The 18,510-nt window shown below is 37.8% G+C and overlaps 1 protein-coding gene across 2 annotated transcripts in view; it reads left to right on the forward strand.

The window, feature by feature from the left end:
• RPS6KA6 (ribosomal protein S6 kinase A6) overlaps positions 1-13,016 on the forward strand; it is a 40,251-nt gene extending 27,235 nt beyond the window's left edge. Inside the window, exons 13-22 of one of the 2 annotated variants that reach the window (XM_086470451.1) lie at positions 1,388-1,490; positions 2,772-2,941; positions 3,222-3,347; positions 5,297-5,386; positions 6,059-6,217; positions 6,688-6,849; positions 7,238-7,314; positions 9,004-9,121; positions 11,055-11,195; positions 12,083-13,016. In XM_086470451.1, the coding sequence (XP_086326577.1) occupies positions 1,388-1,490; positions 2,772-2,941; positions 3,222-3,347; positions 5,297-5,386; positions 6,059-6,217; positions 6,688-6,849; positions 7,238-7,314; positions 9,004-9,121; positions 11,055-11,195; positions 12,083-12,208 (1,272 nt within the window). In that variant the 3' untranslated portion in view covers positions 12,209-13,016. The remainder of the gene's footprint in view (positions 1-1,387; positions 1,491-2,771; positions 2,942-3,221; positions 3,348-5,296; positions 5,387-6,058; positions 6,218-6,687; positions 6,850-7,237; positions 7,315-9,003; positions 9,122-11,054; positions 11,196-12,082) is intronic. The other variant, XM_086470452.1, reaches the window with a different exon arrangement.
• Positions 13,017-18,510: the final 5,494 nt, after the last annotated feature.

Below are 18,510 nucleotides of genomic sequence, written 5' to 3' on the forward strand. Positions count from 1 at the left end.
GCAGTAAAGATGATGTTGCTGTGCTGACAGGACTACCTGCAATGCTAGCCAATACTGTGCCCAGCTGTTTCTTTAAAGCCCGTTGTCATTATCCTTCTCTCTGTCTTGAATTTACTTCTGAGAAGGTGTTTTTTCTAGCTGTGTTTGTGCAGCATCTACCATAGTCCTGATTAGCAAGTAGAGTTTTCAGTAACAGCAAAACTTCGCTGTCTTGTGTGAGTACATGTCGTAAGAGAAGGCTTTGTTGTTATGGCTTGATTATCTACTTTTTCTTTTAAGGTACTGATCTTGAAATAAATATCAGGAAGGAAGTTTGAGAGATCTGCAGTTCTAACCTTTTTTCTTTTATTTATATATATATATGTATATATATTTTTTATTATTATTATTAATAGATACAGTACTTTGTATTTATTTCACTATGGTGGTGTTGATGACCACCTCTGTATTTTATCTCACTATTTCTTTGGGATGAATTCAGATCCCTCTTCTTTTCCTTTTTTTTTTTTTTTGGTAATTTAAATATGTTGCATTTTCTTGTGCAGGAAGATTAAATGAAAGGAACTGCAAAAAATAGGTCTGAAAGGATGAAAGAAATGCCAAGAAAATGTTCTCGAAACTTCCTCAACTTTGCATGGGGCTTTGCCATCATTTGACATGAAATTTTCACTTTCTTAACTTTACATGGGACTTATTGCTGATTCAAGATCACTTGGGCAATGCATTTTTCTAAAGCATATTGAGTAAAGGAGAAAAAATAAAAAAAGAAGCCATTGTTCTGCTTTGCCTTCCTCCCCCCCCCCCCCCACTTAGCTTAGCAGATTAGGAAAAACCTGGAATAGATCTTTGAGAATTGGCAGTTCCTTGCCAAGAGGGACACACCTGTCGCTGGTGAGAGGTCTTTGGGACCCAGAACAGAAGGGTGAAGACTGTGTTCCCTATCTTTCCTTTGGAGTGGGTTTTTCAGAGTTCTGACAAAACAGCAGTGAGCCAGATCTGAGATAGTGGTGGAAGGTAAGATGTGCTATGGCTGTTCCATGTTCTTCTGAATAAGCCAAAGATGAACTGATGATCAGTATCAGCCTGCTGTTGTAGTTTTAAAAGTACAGATCTGGTAGATGAGGCAGACTCAAAAGAATTAAGGAAAGTGCTCTGTATTGTTTGACTTGTTTGGTAACGTTTCTGGTAGCATTTCAAAGGTAAATGAAAGTAACTCAGTCTTTCCGTATTTACTTGTGGTTTTCTACTTGCTATATATTATTCGCTGTTTCAGAAAACTATTTTAATGCAGCAATAATGCTTGAGTTGCTTTTTAGCTTGGCAAAATTACAGCACCCATGGAGGTTTCGTTCACTCTTAATTATGTGACTTTGTCCTTCTACTGTAGAAACTGTTCAGAAGAGAAATTCAACCCCCATTTAAACCTGCTTCTGGAAAGCCAGAAGATACCTTTTGTTTTGATCCAGAATTCACAGCAAAAACACCAAAAGGTAATTGGGCATAGTTATAAATTGGTGAGGTTTGTGAGCCAAGAGGGGTCAAAGTAATGTTACAACAAGCATACTAAGAGAAAAAGCCAGTGACAAAAGGAAAGGATGCAACAGGGTTCCAGTACAAAGGAAGGAGTATGTTCTCCTCAGTGTGTTCCTGTTCTTTGAAATATTCTGTGAAACTTTGATTCAACAACAACAACAACAAAAAAAAGGAATATTAGCATAGTTTCTAGTTCTGGTTTAAAGTCAGATATGCAGTGTTTGGGGGGGAGGTATTTAATACTAAAAGTAAACTAAATCTGATTGCAGCAGTGATTATTTTTAGGATCAGTATTCCACTGAAAATTACTTGCTTTAATGACAATAATTAATAGGCTCAAGAAAGTTATTAAAATTAAATCTTAAAACTAACTATAATGATTTTTTCATTGAGCTGTTCCCCTCGCTATCCACACTGAGTTTGACTTCACTTTTGAGAAAATGGTGATTCAAAGGTGGAGAAGGGTGGGGAAAATGTAGTATGGTACCCACTCCACTGTACTAGATCAGTTGCAAAGACATCTCAAATAGTTTCAAGAAGCCTATGAAAATTTATCTTTAAAATATGCCTTAGATTATTGCACTATGAAAATTTTCAAGTAACTGAACTTGGAAACAAAGTCAGTAAGTGCAAACACTTATTGCTTAGTATGCTTCAAGTTTCACTTCAGGTTTTCTTCTGTGATTTTTTTTTTTCTTTACTGCTGCATCCAGCTTTTAAAACAATTTGTCATGTTTGTTTGGAGAATGCCTGTGGTTCTAATAGGCTACACAGAATTATCAAGCTGTGCTTACTGTGGAATTTCAAACAGCGAATTCAGAGGTGTGCGTAGTATAATCTGAGGAAAATTTGGTTCTAATTATTCAGTAGTACTACTCTTGAATATTCTTGTATTGCCTCACTTCTGCCTTGCCAGCAGCACATATACCACTGAAGCAGCAAAACCTGCGGACACTCTTCTTTGTGATGCAGTACTTGAACATAAGACTATGATCTCTATTTCTTTCTCATAAGTAGTGTTGTGCTTCAGTAAACTTATTCCTAACAACATGTATTCATACACTAGTTCCTGCAGTGTTTTGCAGATAAAACCAAGGAATACTTGCTTTTTGTGTGTTATTGAAATAAGACAGGTAACTGAGTAGAAGTATTACTCAATGTCTAGCATTGCCCTTGTTTGCTTCCCTTCCCTTAAAATGTTTCTTCCAACATATCTCTCCTGAGTGTTAAAAAAATAGCCTTACTAGGGTTTAGCTGTGCTAATCAAATGCGTATGCCACTAGATTCTCCAGGAGTCCCGCCTAGTGCAAATGCACATCAGCTCTTCAAAGGATTTAGTTTTGTTGCAACTACTACTGTAGAAGATCATAAAATATCACCACTCACCAATATACTACCAATAGTACAGGTAACACTTTATTTTTTGGGAAACTTTTTTGACATGCCATGTTTAGTGTTTACAGTCTCTTCTCTCTTGGCTGGGGAGACTATTATAAAATGTGCATTATTAAAATGCTTTTGTGGGTTGTTTTTAAATTTTAAAAAGCAACTTGCTGTTTTTCTGGAGGCAGAATTCAAAAGAGAAAGCATGGGCAAGCAGAAGAAACTTTTGTTGTTGAAAACAGTATTGTGCAAAGAGTGTCTCATTGCTTTAGATGACAGCTCTCATGTTTGTTTTTTTTTTAAAGCAACTTCATGGAAACAGCGCACAGTTTACTGATGCATATGAACTGAAGGAAGATATTGGTGTTGGTTCCTACTCTGTTTGCAAGCGATGTATACACATAGCTACAAATATGGAGTTTGCTGTGAAGGTACTTTTGAATAAATTCTGCTGTGACAGTTCTGAAACTATTGTGTAGTAGATTTGTAAATTTAAATGCATGAATTTTCTAGTTACTGTAGCTGTTAGTATGCTGTGAGAAACTGGGTTTTTTCCCTTGTTTAAATTGTGTACTGGCTTCCGTAGCTCTCTTTGTGGGTAAAGTTATGGCCTTGAAGAACTGGCTTTGCAGTTACAGTCTTGAAGCCTGAAAATACTGTACAATGATGGACACACCTGAAATAAAATAAGATCCACAAGGGTGGAACTGGGTTCCAGGGAAGTAGTGATGCTTCAGACAATCGCGTTTCCTCGTCCATTGGAGCAGAATATGCTGCATTAATGATACAGTTTTAACTGATAGCAAGGATAGAGCAAGACATTTTTAAAAAGGGTAGAAAGGAGGACCCTGGGAACTACTGACCTGTCGGCCTCACCTCTGTGCCTGGGAAGATCATGGAACAGATCCTCCTGGAAGATATGCTAGGGCAAATGGAGGACAGGGAGGTGATTCAAGACAGTCAGCATGGCTTTACTAGGGTCAAGTCCTGCCTGACCAACCTAGTGGTTTTCTACAACTGGATCAATGGACAAGGGAAGAGCTACAGATGTCATCTAGCTGGACTTCTGCAAGGCCTTTGACATGGTCCCCCACAACATCCTTCTCTCTAAGCTGGAGAGATACAGGTTTGATGGGTGGACTGTTCGGTGGATAAGGAATTGGCTGGATGGTCAGATCCAGAGAGTAGTGGTCAATGGCTTGATGTCTAGATAGAAAACGGTGACAAGTGGTGTCCCTCAGGGGTCTGTACTGGGACCACTGTTGTTTAATATCTTCATTAATGATGTTGACAGTGGCATTGAGTGCACCCTCAGCAAGTTTGCTGATGACACCAAGCTGGGTGGTGCAGTCAGTATGTCAGAGGGATGGGAGGCCATCCAGAGGGCCCTGGACAGGTTGGAGAGGTGGGCCCAGGTGAACCTCATGAGGTTCAACAAGGCCAAGTGCAGGATCCTGCACCTGGACCGGAGCAACTGCTGGTATCAATGCAGGCTGGGAGAAGACATGCTAGAGAGCGGCCCTGTGGAAAAAGGCTTGGGGGTACTGGTGGATGAGAAGCTGGACATGAGCCACCAATGCGCAATTGCAGCCCAGAAAGCCAATCGCACCCTGGGCTGCATCAAAAGAAGCATGGCCAGGAGATCGAGAGGTGAATTCTGCCTCTCTACTCTGCCCTGGTGAGACCTCACCTGGAGTACTGTGTCCTGCGCTGGAGCCCCCAACACAGGAAGGATGTGGACCTGGTTGAGCAAACCCAGAGGAGGGCCATGAAGATGATCAGGGGGCTGGAGCACCTCTGCTATGAAGACAGGCTGAGAGAGTTGGGGTTGTTCAGCCTGGAGAAGAGAAGGCTCCATGGGGACCTTATAGCGAACTTCCAACACCTGAAAGGGGCCTGTAAGAAGGCAGGGGAAGAACTGTTCACAAGGGTTTGTAGCGACAGGACGAGGGGTACTGGTTTTAAACTAGAAAAGGGTAGATTTAGATTGGACATTAGGAAAAAGCTCTTTAATATGAGGGTGGTGGATCACTGGAACAGGTTGCCCAGAGAGGTAGTGGAAGCCCCATCCCTGGAGACATTCAAGGTCAGGCTTGATGGGGCTCTGAGCAACCTGACCTAGTTAGAGACGTCCCTGCTTACTGTAGGGGGGCTGGACTAGATGACCTTTAGAGGTCCCTTCCAACCTGATACATGCTAGGATTCTATGAATAAACAGTGGGATGTGAAGCTGGAAGATGAAATAGTCATGATTAGTAAGAAGTAATGAACTCTAGAAATTTTTTTACTCTGTTGAAGTGAGAATATAAATACAAAAAAAATCCTTTATTAAATAGGCTTTGTTTAGCCAAGTTGTTTTTCCTGTTGCTATATTTTGCAGATAATTGATAAAAGTAAGAGGGATCCCTCAGAAGAAATTGAGATTCTCATGCGTTATGGACAACATCCAAATATTATTACTTTAAAGGATGTATGTACCTCTTTTTCTCTGCTACCTCTTATTACACAGTAGTCAATAAGTAAATATGGATGTTGGGACTTCATTGGGATTTATTACATTTCTTTTACATAGTAAAATATATTGGGAGAGCAGTTCATACAGTAAAGTGAGGATTTCAAAATATGACATTATACTGATATTTTGTCTAAATGCTGTTTAGTGAACTTGAAGCGAGAAATTATGTAAAGGTTAGAAATGTCTTGTTTCCTCTTATTTCAAATGAGTAGCTAATGTGTTGGTAATCTGAAAAAGCACTTGGATGTTGTGCTGTCTATATAAAGTGCCAGCAGCTAAAAATCGTCCATGGGGGGTAGAGCAATAGGGAGTGGTAGGGCTACTCTCCTTTTACAACAGAACTTCGTAGACCGAAAAATTTAATTCGGAGTCATGAATTACCAATTGATTACCTCAGTGTCTCACAGAATGACACATAGGCTTTCTTACGCTTTATGCTTTAAGGCTTCTGAATTGCAGAATTACATTTTTCAGTCCCTGCTGTTTATGCTTTATGTTCATATGTGAATAAGTGAACAGTCTAGTCTGTAATTTTCACACTTATCAGGAAGTATGATTATAGCTCATCTGTTTTTAATACCTATGTGTGTATTTATGTACATATGCACTTGTTAAACTTCTCATCAGGTGTATGATGATGGTAGATTCATATACCTTGTCACTGAACTGATGAAAGGAGGGGAGCTGCTTGATCGAATTCTCAGACAGAAGTTCTTCTCGGAACGAGAGGCTAGTGCTGTATTATACACTATAACTAAGACTGTGGACTACCTGCACTGCCAAGGAGTGAGTGATTTCTTCTATGACACAGCTTCTTTCGCATTTCTTAGAATTAACAAATGCCTTTTGTTATCTGATTTGGTTGGCTTGTTTTTATGGCAGAAGGGAAGAAGATTTCTGAGTATTTTATGACAAAGGTGAATAATATAAACAACTCATCCTTTTATTCTGGCAAGCCCTTTTGAGTCTACTTTTACAGTCTATGAAACAGCAGATGCTTGTTCTCTTACACTTGTTGACAAATGGTTACATTAGTTCCAGTTGCACTATGAGCCAGCAGGTTTTCTTGACATTATTTGTACTTGAATTTTTTTGTTACTTGAAAGTTACATAACTGTGCCTCACTAATATATAAGATTATCTCTGTTAGTAAGTATATTAATCTAGAGAATAGTTTTTTATAAAGTGCAAGTTACGTACAAACAAATATACATGCAACTTCTGAATTATAGATTTAAAAATTTCTTTGTTTAAAGGTAGTGCATCGAGACCTTAAACCTAGTAATATTTTATATACGGATGATTCAAATAATGCTGATTCTATCAGGATTTGTGATTTTGGATTTGCAAAACAACTCCGAGGAGAAAATGGACTACTTCTAACACCATGCTACACTGCAAACTTTGTGGCACCAGAGGTATCTCAAGCTGCCGTGTGTTTTCTCTATGCTGTTTTTGATGCATCAAGTACTTTTCAACAGTGATCAAAAAAAAAAAAATTCAGGAATTCTGATTATTTTCCTTAATTAGATATACTTTATAAACACTGATGCATATGTTTATAATAAACCTGCTTTAAAAATAGCAGAGTCCACCCTCAAAAATAAGACGTAAGTTTTTGAGAATCTTGAGATGATGATCTAGGAGCAAGAAATATTATTGATAGTTACTGCAACTTGTATATTGAAAAATAAGTAATCAAATCTCTGAAATTTTGGGATTGACTTACCCTTCCTTAGGCTGTGTAGTGGTATTGGTTTGGGGTGGTTTTTAATATATGAACAGTCTTTAACACTCTGTTTATAGGTTCTCATGAGACAGGGATATGATGCTGCTTGTGACATATGGAGCTTGGGTGTTCTTCTTTACACAATGTTGGCAGGGTAAGAAATATTTCTTAGCTTTTTTGTTTACCTAAAATTCCAGTGTGCTGCATGGATCCATGCTTTCATTAAAATTGTAAGATACTGCCTCATTGATTTGAATGCAGAATGACAAAGACCCTGAAGTGGAAGGGAAGCTGTAAGTAAACGCATATATAAGCTAGGGCTTATCTTACAGGTATGTTCAAGACTTCTCTCTTCTATAGTTCATGACTGGGCGATGCCAAAGACTGTCCCCAGTTTCCAGGAGAGAATTTAGTCTGTGAAAGTATGTGGTGATTTTCTTCTTTCTCCTTCTGTCTCTTGTCTTCCCCACCCTAGTACCCTTGTAGTCCAACTTCTTGTATCTCCTGCCACGGACTTGACTCCTGGCCCTTTTATAGGACACACTGGGTTGTAATCTCCTAAATTTTCTAAAACTCTAAACTTTCAGTAAGCACTATGAAGTACCCGAATGATGAAAGGTTTTCTGAATTTTGCTCTAACAGAAAAATAGCAGATTTTTTTTGTCTTGTACTGTCTATTAGAAACTGATCCTCTTGATAAATTTGACCTTTTCCATGTAAAATAACCACCACCACTACAGTTCTGTTGTCAAAACTCAGGTTGCTGTATGATTTAAGTGCAAGTATGGAGGTATTAGGCAGTATACTGCCCGTGCACATGAGAAACATTGTCTGAACAAAAGGTATGGCAGATCAAAAGTATCAGTGAGGAGTGGATTCAGCATGAGTTCCTGTCCTTCTGTTTTGTTCCTCATATGCTCATCCGTTAAAATACTAGAACTAACTGGCTGGCATAGCTCCTGAATCTCTGTTGATGATGCTGGTTGATCTTTCTTCTATGCAGAGCTTTCAAAGTACTAAGATAGAACTCATTAAGCTTAATTATTATTGTTTGCAAACTAATTTGTAATCCAAGGGATATTATGATGTAACTACTTAATCAGAGTAAGACTTGGGTTTTATAGTTAAAACTAAGTTGGTACTGGCCTATGATCATTGGAGATGCCAGAACATCGTAATACTCTTGACACTGTTAAAAGGTGTAATTAAGTGATTCAGACCAGTTTTCAGATTTGCCAGTTTAGTTCTTTCGAGTTCATCACAGTAGGACTTGTAGGAAGTAAGCCAAATTTACAGGAAACTCTCTAAACTGTTCTAAGCCTCCAAAACCAGTGTTAAACCTTGTGGTTTAAGCCTCCCAAACTCACTTAAGTTAAAAAAAACTTTCACAATTTTCTCGTAGATTTTCCCCAAATGATACATGTGTGCTCATTCTCTGTCTACTCCAGCTTTATTTGGGCTGTTCTGTTGGGGTACTGTTCCAGGTTTGGATTGCTTTACATGCTCTGGTAATCTAGCATAATTTGTGTCTGTGAATCACTTCTGTTTAACTGAGAAGTCTGCAGTGATTAGAATGCATTATTAAGATACTGACTTAAAATATCTTTTTAGTCTGCATTTCCCATTTATTCTACTTGATTAACCACAATTGCAGGGAAAAAGAAAATAATAATTTTGAAGATTAAATGCTAATGTAAGAAATATTTAATGGTATATAGTGTGTTTGACAGCAGTGGGATATCTACTCAGTCTGATTCACAAGATTTTACTCATTTCTAACCGCTTCTTACCTATAATGAGGTGTTTTGGTTTTCGGTTTCTTTGTTTGTTTTTCTTTCAACAGCTATACTCCATTTGCCAATGGTCCTAATGATACTCCAGAGGAGATCCTGGTACGGATAGGCAGTGGAAAATTCTCTTTAAGTGGAGGCAACTGGGACACTGTTTCAGATGCAGCAAAGGTGTGTAAATGTGTTTTGTTTTGTTCTTATATTTTTGTAGAATTCGAATGAACATCTAATGAACTTTATAAAGCAGGCTAGTCGAACATAGTAGTTTGCTATTATTACCTGCAAACTTTATTGCAATGAAGACCATCAGGCCTCCTGCTTAAAGCAGGGTCAGCTGTGAGATCTGACTGGGTAGCTCAGGGCTTTATTCAGTCTCACTTTAGAAGCTTCCAAGGGTGGAGACTGAACAGCTTGCCTGGGCAGCCTTTTCCAATGCTTGGCTGCTGTAATGAGGAAAAAGCTTCTAATTTCAAGCCCGGACATCTCTTGCTTTACTTTGTCCTCAGCCTCCATTCCTTTTGTCATGCTGGCTGAAGGAACGTTGGCCTTCTTGGGTGGTCACACTGGTAGTTCAGGTTCAGTTTGCTGTCTGAAAACTCCCGGTCCTCAGCAAAGCTGGTCCCCAGCCAGTCAGTCCCCACCCTGTACGCTGGTGACCGCTTCTTCCTTTCCAAGCGCAGGACTTTGCGTTTGTCCTTGCTGAACTTTGTATGGCTCTGGTTAACCTATTACCCCATCCTGCGTAGGTCCCTTTGGATGGCTGCCCTGCCCTTGAACTCATTAGCTCTTTCCCCATGCCTCCAGTTTGGTGCCCCACTGCAAACATGACAAAAGCACGCTCTCCTCCTTCCCCTAGGTCACTGGTAAAGATTTTAAATAAGATACGTCCCAACATAGGCTTTTCCAATCTTGAGTAATCTTTTCTTATTCCTGTTTTTATTGGATCAAAACCAGGTGTTTGTGGGATTCCCTAAATGGAAGGATGACTCTTTACAATTATTGGTGTTAGTTCTAGTAGCTAAGCAGTCTTGCATTAAAAGGTTAATTTTTTTTGTAGTGAAATTTCTTAAATGTTATTCAGTGGTGAGGTCATGAGGTCTTTTGTCTTTATTGTTACTTTCCACAATTAAACTAGTACTTTAACAACCAAATACATCTGGATGTCTTGATCAGCTCGATTATGCAGCTGTCTTTTTTTTTTTTATTTGAAGACTGCATCTTGCATTGATTGCTGTGTGTGTTCTGAGTTTGCTGTTGGCCTGGTCTGTGGGTATCTTAAGTCATCAGTGTTACCTTTTATACAGCTTGGTATTAATACTAAACCTTCTCCTGATCCTTTGGAGCTGCACTATTTGTTCATTTCAGCAGGAGTGATTCAGAATACTTGTTGGCTGATGCTGTCTTCGCTCAAGTAATTTACTTCTGTGTATTGAAGAATGCTTAACATTTTGTACCTAAAACAAGGGGAACATTCTGTCAGCTTGTTCATCTTTTGTTTTCTTTCAAGCTATTCCTGTCTGTTCTGTGCCCTTCCCACCCAGCTCTTCTGTTGACTGCTGTTGTGATTAGTAGCTTATTGCTAATGCTTCTGAATGAGCAAAATCAAATGTCCATTTCTGTTAGCTTTACTCTTTGTATAGCTTCTTGAAGGAAAAATTCTTTGATAGTGTATCATGATATATGAATTCAATTGCAATATGTAGTCAGCAGACCGCAAATGTGTAGTCCAAATGAGGAGAGGTGTTTGCAAATAATAGTTCTCTTCTGTAAAGTGTCTGCTAAATTTTAATAGGATTTCTAGTCTCTTAAATATTGTATTAATAATGAACAAACTGCAATATGAAACACACAAACAACAGTAAGTTTCTCTACAATAAAGGCTTGCTCTGTTAAACTGATTAAATAGTACAACACATTGTTTTCAGACTTCTGTGGTGTCAAGGCACAGAATGATCCATTTATCTGCTGATTTTTGTGTGTGTGTGTTTGTATTGTGTTAATCCCTGTCACATAGGGTACTTTTTTTATTGCTGCCATAATTCTTTAAAGTCTGTATAAGAATATTTTAACTGAATAATGTGTGTGTTTTTTCATTTTTATATAGGACTTGTTATCACATATGCTTCACGTGGATCCACATCAGCGGTATACAGCAGAGCAAGTATTAAAACATTCGTGGATAGCCTGTAGGGACCAGTTGCCACATTATCAACTGAACAGGCAAGATGCACCACATCTAGTAAAGGTAAAACAACCTGAAAGCTGAATCGCTTGGGCTGGTGGATGTGCTATGAATTGGGTTGGTTTTACAGCTACAGGCAGAACTCATTTTTTTTTTTCTTTAGCTTTCTTTTGGTTTCCCTAGTCCATAAGTATTTAAGTTACATAAGCAGACAAAGTATTGGTAAACTAGAGGGTTTTTTTACCTATGTGTAAACGAAAAGATTTTTCTGGGTGTTTTGTTTTCAAAGAGGAAGGTAACTTTGGCCATATCTAAACCTGATAAGGAAGTTACCCAAGACTGCCACAGGTGGTCTAGTATAGTTGTTCAACAAATCTTTTGGGATTTTTCTATGACTAGCTCATATTGGCTTTCCTAGCATAAATTAATAAACTACACTACAGTCTTTCCACTGGTATTTTATCTGTTTGTTCTGTATCTGTGTTTCTGACTTGTGACACAAAAACATTCTGCTGTATGCAGGCAGCTTTAAGTTGACTTCATTAGTTGTGCTGGATTCAAAACCAAGGACGTGTAATAGGCAGTCTTGACTGTTTTCTCTTTGTAAGTCAGGACCTGAATAGCCACTTAAGTGGCTGTATTTGATAAACTGAGCTAAAGTTGCTTGGAAGATACTAATTCTGACCCCCATTACAAGGTTACTCCTACATCTAAGGTATGTAAGAGGAATAGGCAGGAAAGAAAAAGAAACATCAGACACCCATGCTTAGAAACCGGAAGAATTCAGCAATAGATGTTTGGGGTTTTTTTCAAAACAAACTTTAGAGAATGTGCATGACCTGCCATAAGTCCTGGGTTTTTTATAGTTAGTTAAGAATTTAATATTCAATTGCTTTATTTTCTGATAAAAATGACCTTTACAGCCTTTTATATCTTTCATTGTTCTCTAGGGAGCCATGGCTGCCACATATTCTGCACTGAATCACAAGACATTTCAGCCAGTGCTAGAGCCTGTTGCAGCCTCAAGTTTAGCTCAGCGACGGAGCATGAAAAAATTAACATCAACAGACTTATAGATCCACTGGGACACCTTAGCAAACAGAAGCAAGGGGAAAATCCAATAAGTGGCTCTATTTTGCCTGACCTGTGATCAAAAGACATCTATGGTTTCCTGCTACACTACTTGAATTCTGTAAAAGTCCTTTTTTTTAAAAAGAAAAAAAAAAATCCACAGGTTCATACTGTGTTTTACAGGCCGTATCTGTTAAATTAATTTAAACATCGGGTACACCATAATGAATTTCTCTACACTGTCCTTTAAGAGATCTGTTGCAAATATTCTTTCACATTCTGTATAGTTTTGCTGGGTTCATTTAAAATATGGTTTAGGGGACCGTTGCCAATGACCAAGTTGTACATGAAGTGTCAGTGTACGTTTTCTTTTCTTCACACCTTTAGACCGTGTTGTGAAGGACAAATTCTTAATTTTGTAATTGGGCAATTAATTTGTTCAACTTAAATTAAACTTGTTCATTACTATTACAAAAAGCTGACTAATGTATTGTGCCAGTGTTAAATGCATTAGTGTTAATTTGGAAGGTCTGTGTTTGTATGATGCCAGTAACTGGTAAGTTTATGTGAAAATACAAACAAAAGGGATGTGTAAGGTTCTGCACTTTACCCATAAACTTAATTTGATCACTCGTGACAAAAAGAAATGCTGGTTAGCAAAAAGCCTCTTACAGGAAAACAAACATTTCTAGTTGTTACCATGAACGTTTGTGTCCTGCACTGAGCTGGAGGCAGAGAGTTGTGTATAAACTGTCAGAATTAACGATCTCAGTAACATTGGTGACCACTTTAGCACAACGTCATGCAATCCAATACTTTTTGTTATTTATGTTTTCTATCCATTAGTACAAAGACTATGTTACTGCTTCCTCAGCAGTTGTTTCCACTGAACATACCCAATATGAAGTTTGTTTGGCGTATGACACAAACTGACACTTTATTATAACAAACTTGGCATGTGGATTTTATTTTTTATTTATTTGATTTTTATAGAACGTTGCTTCTATCTGAATCTCTCGCCGCATGTACAAATATTACAGAACATAAATGCAAAATTCTATTTGCCTAACTTTAGGAGTAGCTTGGGAAAATAAATAAGCCTTGCAGTGTGCCCAGATAAGGGCATTCTGACCAAGAAATTTCACAGTTATGAACAAGTGTCCTGTCGCCAGCACTCACTTGCCCTCTTTGTCTTGGGGTTAAGACTTTGACTGTTTCTAAATGCTGTGATGGAGAGGAAATTAATTCCAGGGCCAGAATTATCTTGGGGTTTTCTGACTCAAAACCTGTGCTAACCACTAATAAACTGGGAACTAGTGCATTCAGAGATGATGACCTTAAGTATTTTTGAAAGTAGTAGACACTGCTGTGCAATTGTGCTGTCAGAGTAGGATGATACGCATTTTAAATATTAAGTACATTAGTGACCAACAGTTAGACCATGAACAGTTAGAGAATCCAAATGACCAAAAATCAAATGTAGTTCAGACCGATTGGCCATCATTGAATTTCCTGTTCCAGATGCCTTTGGTAGGCAGTAACGAGACACCAGTGATGGCAGAACTCTGCATTCTGAGACAGGGGAAAAAGCTTTTGGGAGAATTCTGGCCCAACTGCCAAGAGTGGCAGTAGTAACTCGGACCTTAAAACGCAGAGGGTGCTGGCTGGTTTTGCTTATACCTGTGAAGTGCTTGGTGGCATTGGAAGTACTGTTAGATAAGCTGCTTTCTTCTGTTGTGGTGGGGGAAGATGGAAATTATCTGGCCAAATAGTTAGGTATGAGTATATGTAGACTTGAGACTTAATGAATATAGCAAACATAGGTGTGCTATTTGTATCATGCAGAACATACCCCATACTAAATTTCTTGAGTGTTTGATAGATGTTGGAAGCTTTAGGGGCCATTTGTGCCTAGTTTTGAGGTGCCTGTTTGAAGTGCTTGAAAGCTTATCAAAGAACACAACTGCTTCCTGGAAAGCTTATTGTTTAGTACAAAATCTGCCCCTTAAGCAGCTGATTCATCCTTCTTTTCATTACTGAAGAACTTTGCCAGCAAGAATGCCTGTAAACCTCTTGTCTACAGTCTATCAGTGTAATTTTTTTTTGTAAATTTACAAATGACTGCCAGAAGAATTTGATTCACACAAACAAACAAAAAAAAACCAAACACAAAAACAACCACAAAGTGGTGGAAATAAAGCCTCCTTATCCAAGGTCAAGGTATAATGTGGATTGAAACGTAGTATTAAAAACTGTGTAGGGGATAGAGGGTAATGCACCGCGTGGAACACAACTGAAATGTCAAACTTGAATTGTCTTCAGCTTTCCCGTAAGGTAGCAGCTGGTCTTTAATGGCTTTATTCATGAATCATTTAACAGTGTTTATATTGATATTTTCTTTTAGCTTGCTTAAAAGCACCACATTATAAGCACCTTAAAAGCATTTTGCACAAAAGCAGTTGTAAGCAGCTGAAGGTACTTAAGTTCTTCTTGGTGTGCAACACAGAGGTGGTAAGAGGAAAGCACACAAACAAAATGGATATTCTGATTCTTAGCAAAGAATTTAAAACATCATCTATAAAGTTATCCCTGCTGATTTTTATATTGTTACTAGCCTTTAGTGCAAGTGGTACTCCTGGGGTAAAGGCAAGGTTTCAGTGACTGCAACATTACAAAGTTGTCTTATTACAAAGAAAACATACAGAGAAACACCTTTATTGTATGTGACAGGCCAGTGTACCCTGGTATGCCAAATTTAATCCTTAATTTGGGAGGGAAAAGTTCACTTGCTGTGAATATTTCAACATATCAGTCTTTGAAACATTTTGGATATGCAGGGATACAAAAGAGTTCACTTGTGGTTTACTCTTACTATATAGGTTAAATACCTATACTTCTTTGGGAATTTCTTGCATACTTCTCATCCTTTCTTTTTTTTTTTTTTTTTTCAAACTTAGGCTTTGTTCAGTTAAGCAATTATAAGTAGTATGGTCTGCTCATGAGTAATCAGTTAAATATTTGAAGTGGAAGAACACCATTTCAATGTGCTGGAGTGAATGGTTAGTGTAAAGTGTTCCACTTTCATATCTCCTCTGCACAGTTCAAGATTACAAACTAGTTACAATCTTACTGATTTATTTTTTTAAAAAATTAAAAGATAAATTTTTACAAAGGCTTGTAATTACAAAGAAATAGGCATACATATGTATTTAGAGGGATTTCCAGAGAACCAATTAATATCTTAAATTATATAATATTTTGGATATAGCTTCTGTTACTGCCAGCAAAATAGCTTCTGCTCTGGTGTTTGGTAATGGCAATTATAGGTAAGTGCTAGTTCTCAAGTGCATGTAGAGCCTGATGTGCTCTCACTAAAGAGAGTAGAGTCCCACAGACAACAGCTATACTTGGGGCAGGCTCATGACATGTTGTACTGTTCTTTCACCCCTTGGATATTGTGTTTTCTATCTTCAGTTATGCTTTTGCTAGGAAGTGAGGAACTCTATTGTATCCCTGTTATGTATCCAAAAGCTGTGCAGTGGTATCAGTATCAGCCAGTGGTGCATGACAAGGAGTGCCCGGACCAGAGAGCATTACCGTGGGTGGATTCATTTAAACCACTGTTCTGTGGGTTGTGCAGTCTTGGTGCTGTTTTTTAGCACATTGTGTGGGGTTTTTTTTCCTATTATGCTTAAAACTAGTAAATTCTTTTTGACCATGTGGAGAGCCTAAGATGTAGGTGGTCTAAGTGTACTGTCCCTCTGAGGCCCATGATGTAGTGGTTTAAAGGTTCTTGCATCCAGAGAGGGCATCCAAAACCTCACCCAAGTCGGTCATATCAAGCTTGGATTCTGTCTTCCATGTTTTAATTTATTTTTCAAAGCTAATCTTCATATGTCCAGTAGTTAAAATTATCTCTACAAAACTTCAGCAGTTGGAAGTTGCAGCGTACTTACAAATGGGTCATTTGCAGTCGCGCATTGCTGCGTCCAGTACTCTACTCTCTTCCCTCAAATGTTACAATTAAAAACTTGAGATTGTTTGTAAGAGTTGAGTTAAACAAATTACACAATCCTACAGTAATTATCCTTATTTGTATCAATTAATTAGGCTAAAACATCAATGCAAGTATGGGGTTTTATGTTCTTCTGTAGCACTTAAGTTTTTCAGCCCTATCCAGAATTAGAAGTTTGCAAATATTTGTGGGAGGGAAGGGAGAAGCAGGATTTTCTTGAAGTTTTTGGAAGGCTTCTGAAGCTGTGATAATGGGAGCTCTATATGATTAAAAAGCTAATAAATTTCTCCTTGAAAGTTTATTCAAGGTCTTTGGTGGGTATGTATTGATACACACCTGCGCTGTTTCTCATCCCGTACCATCCTTCTGCATTAACACCCCTTTAGTTTGGTACATTCTGAATACTGTTTGTCCCTATTTCAGTGTATTTTTCAAATGTTTATTCCCCCAAATTATGTTGTTGTTGCTGAGCCTACATTTTACTTTGGGAATAGAGGGGTGAATACAAATTTAAAAAAAAAAAAAACAAACGCTCTTAGTGTATAGCTAAAGCTGACCTGAGTATTGTAATAACGTATGTTATTAGAAGTCCCTCCCAAAATAATCAGTGACTGGTTATCTTGAGATTTTTCCTATGTAATGAAAGCAAACTTTCTTTGAAAGCTTTAAAAGATATTTAATTGGTTATGTCTCTTAATAATTAACATTTGGGCAATAGCTTATTACCAATAGTGAGTTTGAATAACATCGAATCCTGTTCTGGGGTTGATGTTTTTTGTGAGAACCGAAAGGATGCTTGAGGTGGATCTCCTTTGCAGGACAAAGTGTTCCTATTTTGTGTGGTTTGCATTAGGCTTATGAGGAGTGTTTAAGTGATTGCATTGCCATAATATCCCAAGCACTTTGGCATCTTGCACTGATACTCTGATTAGAGCTAAAACTCTTCTGGCACGTGACTGGCTATAAATCTCAATATGTGAAAGGGCATTAATTGAAAACAGTGTGCAATGAATTACATGCTCTCTGAGGTACTTCAAAGATGAAACTATACAAAAGGTCCCCGTTATCAGATATTGTAACTGTCATTTCTTTCTCTAAGCATATTGTGGATTTTGTATCATATTGTATTTATTTCATTTAATTTTAAAAAAAAAAAGTTTTCTTTAAAGCTCTGTATATATTGACATTAAAGTTTGCATTGTACTACGTTCTCTTCTCCTTGTAAGGCTGAATCTGGTAGTGCATTGTACGGTATGTTGTTTTTCTTTGCACTGTGCTGCTAGAAGATACTATTGCCTTGAATTACGACATGCCAAAGACAACCTCAAAATTGTATTTATTTTTGTTAAACTTTGTGAATAATGATGATAAAGGTACAGTTTTAAATAGCTGGCAGTTCCTTGAGTACTAGAATAAAAAGGTTGCAAATTAATAATATTTTATAATCGACAAAAATCCATGATTTATGATTTGGAAGTTCACCAACTCCTTTTTTTTTTAATTGATATAAAAAACAAGTGCACATTCCTAAATTAAATGTACTGTGAATCGTATTATTTGGTAAATCTTGCCAAAAATCTCACATAGATCAAGAGCTGTTTATAAATTTATACTCAGTTAAGTGTTTCATGCCACACTTTTAATAAAACATACATTCACTGATAGGATTGATGTATTACTTTAGGGTGGGCTGCTCTACCTTCTATACATTTTTCAGGTATCTACTCAGATTTCACTTTATGAATTAAGAGGAAATAATTTTCCTGCAAAGATCTGGTCCTTTGAAAATACACATACGTGCATTATGAATGAGAGTAATGGCATTAAAAAGTGACCTGCACACTGGTCAGAGTTTAACTTGTGCGTCAGTGAGGTCTCAGGAGCTGGAGTAGACTGCTCTGCCTCCTGATGCCCCTTTGTCTTTGGATTTAAGGTGCTAAATTGCTGCAGATTATTGAACTCCTCTCCTGTACATGAGCTGTTACTGAAAAGCCAAATGTTGGTGTCCCCACTGCTAGGGGATGGAACAGCTCAGTATGCAGCTCATAATCCCCGTCATGGGACAAGAATATGAGATTTTGGTACAATAGCATTAATGTTAAATTGTAGTATCTGGGTTTAGAATACTTCTAAGGTGTTTGGTAACTACTGCTACTGAATACTGTTTGTATTCAAAATGGGTTCAGATACCTTGTTTTTAGGTTACCGTGACAGTCCAAATACACAGAAAAGGTTTTTTCCACAATTGCCTGAATTAAGTACGTCTCCTGGATGATGTCTGTTCACTCAAGG

The sequence above is a fragment of the Leptosomus discolor genome, chromosome 9 (assembly GCF_034619465.1).
Source record: "Leptosomus discolor isolate bLepDis1 chromosome 9, bLepDis1.hap2, whole genome shotgun sequence".
Classification (NCBI taxonomy): domain Eukaryota; kingdom Metazoa; phylum Chordata; class Aves; order Leptosomiformes; family Leptosomidae; genus Leptosomus; species Leptosomus discolor.